Source organism: Penaeus vannamei, chromosome 39 (assembly GCF_042767895.1).
Source record: "Penaeus vannamei isolate JL-2024 chromosome 39, ASM4276789v1, whole genome shotgun sequence".
In the NCBI taxonomy this organism is placed as follows: Eukaryota; Metazoa; Arthropoda; class Malacostraca; order Decapoda; family Penaeidae; genus Penaeus; species Penaeus vannamei.
The window spans coordinates 20,063,177-20,071,835 of NC_091587.1; the positions used below are offsets into that span (position 1 = coordinate 20,063,177).

General features: G+C 36.0%; 1 protein-coding gene across 3 annotated transcripts in view; it reads left to right on the plus strand.

The window, feature by feature from the left end:
• LOC113830047 (uncharacterized) overlaps positions 1–7,258 on the plus strand; it is a gene marked incomplete at its 3' end in the record, with an annotated part of 31,251 nt that extends 23,993 nt beyond the window's left edge. For 2 of the 3 annotated variants that reach the window (XM_070116928.1, XM_070116929.1), the window contains 7 exon segments: positions 1,025–1,170; positions 1,413–1,558; positions 1,822–1,912; positions 3,047–3,212; positions 5,012–5,243; positions 6,303–6,670; positions 7,154–7,258. In XM_070116928.1, the coding sequence (XP_069973029.1) occupies positions 1,025–1,170; positions 1,413–1,558; positions 1,822–1,912; positions 3,047–3,212; positions 5,012–5,243; positions 6,303–6,670; positions 7,154–7,258 (1,254 nt within the window). 3 annotated transcript variants of the gene reach the window in all.
• Between the last annotated feature and the right edge of the window lie 1,401 nt (positions 7,259–8,659).

Genomic DNA, 8,659 nt, shown 5'->3' on the forward strand with positions numbered 1-8,659 from the left:
CAAAATGGATGTAAGTATATCCGCTATCACCGTATTTACTCTTATAATTGTTGTTTGTTGACACTTCATGCCAGCGTTTAATGAGTACTGCTGTTGCAACTTTTTATGAGTGTTTAGTTGAAATGTTATTGTGAGCCACTTTTTATAAAAGATGTATTAGTAAGTACTTGCTTTTGTTATGTTCTGTTGTAATTAAAAGTGTAACATTGATTGCCTCATATTAATAAAGAGTTAGCTGCCAGTTTTATAGCCTTGATGTTCTCTATAATGTCACTATTACTTTGCTTAAGCATAATATTTACTGAATTTTCTGTCCTTATCATGCACTTCCACTTACTCCTTGTACTGATTTGAAGCTGTTACCCATATTGTATCTGTAGTGAACTTGCTAGTAATGGGTGTAATATTCCTGTTGCAACTGTCATTCACAAACTGAATTTTCTCTGGAGGTTTTCTGGGTTTGTAAACCATCATCATTCTTTAATTAGGGTTACTGCTGTTGCTGTTCATTGTAATGTCAGAATTTACTGTCTTACTTGCTATTAATTATTCAAATTAACTACAGATCTTAGAGTAGTTACATAACCTGTCACTAAAACTCCTTGGATATCAGATGCTGTATTTTAGAGTAGCATGCATCATTTTATTAATCTCTTGCTTTTGTTCAGATACAGTCACTGAGTTGAGTTCAGAGCAGATTTGTTTTTACTATTTGGCAAATTTTATTCTCATTTCAAGGCACTTTGTTATTGTAGTAATTTTGTTTATTTGATTTGTCTCAGCCTTCCTCTCATTTCCATAATTGTGTTCAAATTACTTAGAAAACAACAACAAAGAAACTGAAAAGCAATTTGACTAGAAAGAGAAAATGGAAGGGAATGGTCATCTTCATTTTCATTGTAGTTTTAAGCATATAGGCTTTCCAAAAGTCAATAAATAGAACGGTAAGCTATTCTGATCCTAAACTTTAGGCATTACATATCTTAGAAATGTGACTTACAAATCCTGAACTGTGCTTCCACAGGTGAAGCGGGAGTTGGAGAACTCGCTATCTGCGTCTCCCTCACCGGCCAATTACACAAGCCTCTACGACAAAGAGAACTACCCCAGCCGTCGCTCACAAGCTCTACATAGTAAGGGCGCTGCCGTCACTGGCAAACTAGAAGTAAGGTTAGTATGACAATCCATCAATCTCTATTTTGAGTGGTGATATGATTGAATTTAATCTTCTTAGGTTTTGCTGTTTCATTGTGTGTATTGTGTGGGAAAGAGAAAATTAGATTGTTTTGAATTGATGTTGGATACATGGTGTAAGCAATTGATGTTTATGTGGTGGTACAATTGCTTAGAGTCAATTTACATGCAACACATTAAAGGGTAAACTGTTTGGTAATAATACTTGCCTTTTGCAGATTGATTGGTGTACAAGACCTCCTGGAAGATGTTCCAGGCCGGTCCCGCCGAGACTCCCACTCCGGACCCTCTGACCTTAAATCTTTTATGAAAGGTGTCACAGGAAAATCGTCAAAGTCCTACTCTGTCAAAGACGAGATTTCTAGTAAGGAAACCATTGATTTTTTAATGATTTTTTTAACAGTAATTATGATGCTGACTTTTTGATTTGAGACAAGATTGTTATGTGTGTAAATGAATACCAGAAAATCATGAATATATAAGAGCTTGATTATAGTTTAGTGTTGAGTATGAGCCTTAACTTTTATAAGCATAATGATTTTGTTCTTTTAGTAACGTCCACATGTAAATATTTTTTCATCATTTTCTTGCAAGGTCACTTTCATTTACTTTAATCTCCTTTCTCAGACGAGGTAATGGCAGTACTAAAATTAGACAACAATAAAGTGGTTGGCCAAACAAGCTGGAAACCTTGCTCTCAGTCGGCTTGGGACCAGAGGTGAGTGATTCAGGGAAGCTCTTTTAAACCATCGCTGATGGGTAGATGAAATTTCCACTGCAGTTTTGTTTTTTGAATTGTCTCTACACTGAGAATGGCTCCATAATTGTTCAGCCACTAAGGAATCATGTGATTTCCCCTTTCCTTGGGCTTTTGAGAAAAGTATACATTTTTTCTAATGATGTTAATATTGATATTGTTATTATTGTTATTGACATTATGATTATTATCATATTTAAAATGCTAATAGAGATAAAAATAATTATATATCTGAAAATGAAGGGAAAGGGTTAAGAAGTGGGATAGTCAAAACTAGTTATATACTTCTTGGTGACAAAGCTCTTGTGGAGCCTTTTATGTGTAAACACAATTACAAAACTAAACTCACAGCATACAGGCCATGTACGGCTACACAGAAAAATATCCTCAGAAAATCAGGCTAAACATTCTGGTATAAGCAACAATACTTTCTTAAATATAGTTGTTAACACAGCAAAAATATTGGTATCCCTTGGATGTGTGTGGCTTATCTGAATATTGCAAGGCATATTCCATCCCCTATGGGAATAAAATCATCATCTCACAGTGCATCCATAGGAGTTCCAGAATAACTATTTGGGACATAAATCAGAACAAGACAAATTCGAAACCCGAAATACCAACCCTTCTGTAACATAAGGTTCTGTTCCTTATTGAATGTTTTGATACCCCTCCTAACTATAATTTTCTGTGTAGCTGTACATATGTTCCATTCCTGTTGACACTGAATTAAAACAGATTCAGCTGCTTGTTAAAGAAATGGGTGTGATATTTATAAAGGCTTTTGATATAAGACCAAAATTATTTCACAGATTTGTGTATATTTGTATATATTTTTATGCATTTTTATGTCACAACCAGTTTCTAAAATTCAATTATGATATTGATTAGTTTACGTTTTGTAATCATAAGGATAACTTTTATTACACAGATTAGTTAGTCTTTTCTCTCTTGGAGTTTCCCAGTGGTAGGGACTAATTTTGGATAAGAAAAACATTTACTTTCTCATTTATCTTATAGTAGGTAAATAATAAATGATGATATCTATACTCTAAAATTACACTGAGAATAATGTATATACTTTTCCTTCCACAGATTTAGCATTGATTTAGATAAGTCCAGAGATTTAGAGATTGATATTTACTGGCGAGATTGGCGGTCGCTATGTGCAGTAAAGTTCCTACGACTGGAAGAGTTCATTGATGATGTTAGACATGGCATGGCACTCCAGCTAGAACCAAAGGGACTTCTTTTTACTGAGGTGAGTTCTTCATGTGGCATATTTGTGCAGAATTCACCTGTCGTAAAAGAAGCTTTTGCATCACTTTTTTTAATAACTTTATTCAGCTGGACTTTGGGTCTCTAATTTTTTATTCAAGACTTTTAGGGCCGTACTTTAAAAACTTTCGCTAGTGCTGGCGTTTGCCTGGCGAAGCTTCGCCAGGCGAACCTCTAAGTGAGGGAGGCCTTACTTTCAAACCCAACGTTCGCCAGGCGCTAACATCTTGCATTCCCGCTAAATGTAGCGCAAATTTGTTTACATCTGCAGTGCACATAACATAACCTAAACTTAATTATTAACCTGGAGAGAAGACGAAAATGTTTCCGCAATAGTCTCACTTTATACTATAACAAAGGAGTTAAAATTTAACTTTATGCTATAACAAAGAAGTTGAAAATATCTTTATACTATAACAAAATTAACTTTATACTTTATGCTATACTACACTTTATACTATAACAAGGTTAAATTTATGGCCCGTACTTTTAAAACCTTTTGCTTTTTCTCGCGTTTTTTTTTTCATTCGCCGAAGCGCTAGATTTATCAGGAATCCAAGATGTTAGTGCCTGGCGATCCCTTTCGTTCGCCAGGCCTGGCGAACACCTGCCTTAGTTTAAAAGTAAGGCCTCCCTCACTCAGATGTTCGCCTGGCGAAGCTTCGCCAGGCATTGGCGAAAGGTTTTAAAAGTACTTTATACTATACTATATCAACCTTATACTTTTATACAAAAAATAACTTTATACTTTAACAAGAGTTTAAAAATTACTATTTTACTATTCCTAACTGATGTAAGATATTGAACTGTAGGCCTACAAGGGTATCATTAAAGACGCCTCATTATAGGGCGGTGGAGCACTACAGCTCTGTTTCTATAGCCAAAAGTAAACATGCCGCCATAAAAAACACTTCTGGTAACATTTGTGAATAGAACATTATCCTTACAACCAAAATAACAACAACCTAAATCTAAATCAGTCATCTCGGGGTGGGGGGTAGGGGTAGGGGGGTAGGAAAACAGCTTATGTCTTGAGCTCTCGCCTGGAACATCGAAGGTCTTGAAAAAAATACGTATATACGTTATTTCATAACAAATTATGATTTTAAGATATTTTATAATTTCAATGTGATTCCTACATCCTATCATACACAAATATGTTACTAATTTATAATTTGAAAGCAAGAAAATGGTATTCAGACAGCTCTCTTCGCCAGGCTGTTCCAATATGATCTTTCGCCAGCCCTGGCGAACGTTCGCCAGGCATGATTTTAAAAGTACGAAATTCCGGATCGCCCGGCGAAACCCTTCGCCAGCCCTGGCGAAGGGTTTTTAAAGTACGGGCCTTACTCTACAGTCAGTGGGGCAAGAAATTAGTGAACAGTTCTTTTCTATTTTGTGCTTGATCTAATATGTTGTTTCCTTTTGAACTGTTCATCTTTACATTATATCTTAAGACACCTTCAGTCTGTGTTACCAATCAGTCTTTTATTTTATGTTAATTAATTCAGCTTACATGCAGGTTGTGACATCTATCTAGAAATATTGACAATCATACAGTCAGGCTTGTTATAATGTAGAGTTATTTTTTGTGATTTTGAGAATTCTTTGGACGGCAGATAATGAATTGATAGTTGTCCTGATATCTTCAACTAGTATCTGACATTCTTTCTTACTTGTAAGAAAAGTTTCATTTTCAGAACCAAATTAACTTTGCTTATAAAAAAGTAGCATTGCAAAAAATGAGCATCAATATATACTTTTTAATTTTTCTTTCAATAGATCAAATTCCTGAATCCTATGATCTCGCGCAAGCCCAAGCTGCAGCGACAAAAGAAGCTGTTCATGCAGAAGGGAAAGGTGCTGCGACCCAATCAAATGAACATCAATGTAGCCGCTTGGGGGAGACTCATTAAAAATATTCAACCCAGCCATGAGCCTGTCCATCTCTCGTACTCAGGAGGTCACACGGGAGCCATTACAAGTGCAAGCTCTGCCACGCCCATCACACCTGGTGAGTTGCAAGGGGAAAAAGTGTGTGTGTGTGTTTGTCTTTTGCTGTGATTTTGTGTGTGTCATGTTAAAAGTGTGGACTTCTTTCCCTAACTTCAGATTGTTCTGTTAATAAGCAAAAATATGAATTACACATTCCTTGCTACTGAAGCCAAAAAGCCTGTTTGCGTGAAATTGATTGTAATGATTTTGTTTGGACTCGTCATGTTAGAGTAGTAGACAAGTAGTCTCCAGAATGGGTTTGAGATACGAAAGGCATCCACTTAAGCTGATGGGTTCTACATACCTCTTAAAAACTGCTTTAAAAGAAGGCACAGTCCTATCCCATGTGAGCATAAAACTGATATTAAATTTAATGATAACCTTTAATCCAAAGGTTCCATATATACTCAATGCATTGAAAATATATTGGAGTACTACTGAGGTGCTTTTGCTCTGTAAATATTTGCTGCTAAGAAAAAGTTTCAGAACTATTCATCATGTCGGAAAGATGGAACAGATGAATGTTAGCAAACCATTTTTGTTATCACTCTTATTTATTTGCCTTTGAATAAAACATTTATATATATATTTGAAAAAGGATTTGATAAGACCTCCATGGGAAAACAGTGATCCTGAGGATTTGAAAAAAGTTAGATATATTTTTGTGTTTCTATGATTTAACTTTCAAATTATACTATTTGTTAAAATGATGTTAGCTCTTTCAGTTTTATGTTTTCACATGACTCTGTTTGATGATAAAGAGGAATGGAAGTGTGAATGAATAGACCTTGCAGTGTTATTTTGAAAATATGTCTATTGTAGGTTACTTTGGAGATATTGAAGTTGGCATTTTAATTACTTGTTAATTATTATTATTTTTCCAGACTAACACAGTTGTGTCAGAAACTCTAGGGTTATTTTTTTTCTTTAATTGGTTATTGTGTGTGTTACTATCCAGCCAAATGAAAAGTAGGGCAAGGTTTTATTTTTATTTTTTAAAAGTTAATCGAAATGAGTAGTATTTTGGTTCCTGTAGACACTTTCAGGTGCAACATCCGTTGTTGCTCTCCCCTTGCAGGTCCCAGAACGGTTCCTACTCGACTGGACTTTGATAGCGAGAAGACTCCCGGAGAAGTGTGTCAACATCGCCCACTGGCTCTGTCAGAGGTGCGGCCGCTCAACATGGGGGTGGTATCGCCTCCCCAAGTTCCCGCTCACCTGGAGTCTCCCTCTGTGGCTCCTCCTCCTCCTTCCATTACTTTTGGTGCCCCAACACAAACCCAGCAGCTTCCTTCCACACCTGCACTTATGACTGTATACCCAACCCCTCATGGCTCAGTCTATGACGAACCTGCACATGGCACGCCATCCACTCCTGCTCACCATAGTGTCTTCCCAGTCACACAGACACCCACCATCCACCCTGCTCACTCCATCACTGTCCAGGTAAGAACACCGGGGACATCCTGTGCATACTCGCTGTTGGGGAACTGAAGGACATCCTCTGGCAGAATCCTGTTGTAAACATGGAAAGATAGGTTATTTTTTTATATCTGTTTGTTTTTTATTATTATTATGGTTATTTTTTTATTATTATTATTATATATATATATTTTTTTTACAGTGAAGTCCTTCAGTTCTCTGACATGTTCTTCATCCATAATTCGACAGCTGTGTTGACATTCAGATAATTGTTTTATGTAGAGAACCTCTGTCTTAGAAAGTCACATTTTTATAGAACTAGCTTTTTATTGCACTGTTCACAGTAGAATAGCTTACCTATCGTTATCCTTGCTTTTACAGTTCACAATTTACTCTATATTCACGCAGTAGAAGTTATATTTGAATATCTTAATAATGAAACCTTTATTCACTTATCATGTATGGCCTTTTATAATAATGCAATGTTTTTCTCTGCAACTTATGCAGGTGGCTAAAAGGCCTACATCAACACCTCCCCCACCGCCTCCAAGGCCACATTCTGGCACTGTCACCATCTCCGTACCAGCATCACCTGTAGAATCCGACGTTAAGGTAGGTGCCATTGTATAATATTTTTGGTGTGAATTTGTGTCTTTTTTTAAGAGTGGAATAGAGTTTTGTGAGCAAGGGTTTACAAACTTAGTTGAGTGTTTGATCATAGGACGTACAGTTCATTACTAAAATTAGTGTCGGAAGTTGAGGCATATGTAATGTAAAACACTCCTCAAGAATGATCTTGAGGCTTTTCTTACACTAAACTAAACAGAATGTTTCATGCAACTAGGTAACATATTTTGTTCGATAGAAAAAAGCTAAACAAAATGAAAAATTTAATAACGTGCAAGCAAGCAAGAATAGAGGCACTCCAAGGCCAAGGTTCCAAAGTTATTACACAAAAAGAATTTGAGCAAGTCTCCAATTATTTTAGCTGTATTACTTTCACTCTGAAATTATTTGGGGGATTCCTAATTGGCACATTTGAATGTCTTTCTTTTCTATAGACGTTTTTGTCGTGTTCAGATTTCACCTTTGTTGTTTTTTGCTTGGATAATTTGAGCGAAACTTTCTAGTTGACATTTTAAAACAGTCTTCAACATTTGTCGTTTTCTCTGCACGAACAAACAAACTGATTAGCAGGGTTGAAAAAGGAAAAAGGCTTCCGATCCGGGAATGTGCTCATGGTCATTTTTTTTTTATAGACTAATTAGTTGTGGACACGCGACGCTTTTCACTTAAAAGAAAAACAAATAACGGGCGCATATATGGCGAATAAGAAATATTTGTTTGACTTTCTAGACGTACTTTCACTGTAGCAGGTTGTCTATCATTATGCCCTGCTGGTCTTGTGTTTAATCTAAATAGAAATAGGTGCTTTTAAACTACTTATATGAGAGTTGAAAAAGAGAATGCGATCAGAATGGTGGATAGACATTCGGATTATGTGTAATCTCTACGTTGTTATTTATTGTACGTTTTGTTATTATAGTAATCATTAGGTTTTTATTTTTTATTTTTTGATGATTCGCAAAAAATGCATTACGAAGTCGCCGTCTGTTCATTCACCTTGTTCAAAAGAAGGTAAATGTGCAACGTAACACAATAATTTCGGAGTTTGGGTTGAACTCGATAATTTAGTGTTTTTATGCATACTTGTAGATTCAGATTAGGTTACCCTCTAAACTGTCGGAAGTGGTGTGGTGTATAATTGCTTTGGCGGATTTCCTGTTTTTTTCTCCGGTGACTGTGGCCCTGTTTTGTTAATTGACCTTTTGAGTGATTTACATGTTGGCTTAATCCGTTAGTGGTTGATATATGTAAAGATAGAGCTCCTAATTATTTCTAAACCCGACGGTCAGCCCGCACGTTGTAAAATACGATAGACAAAAAAGTTTTTTATGTACAGGTTTGGCGAGCGTTTGATTAAAAGTTATCAATAGATTACAGTCATTACGA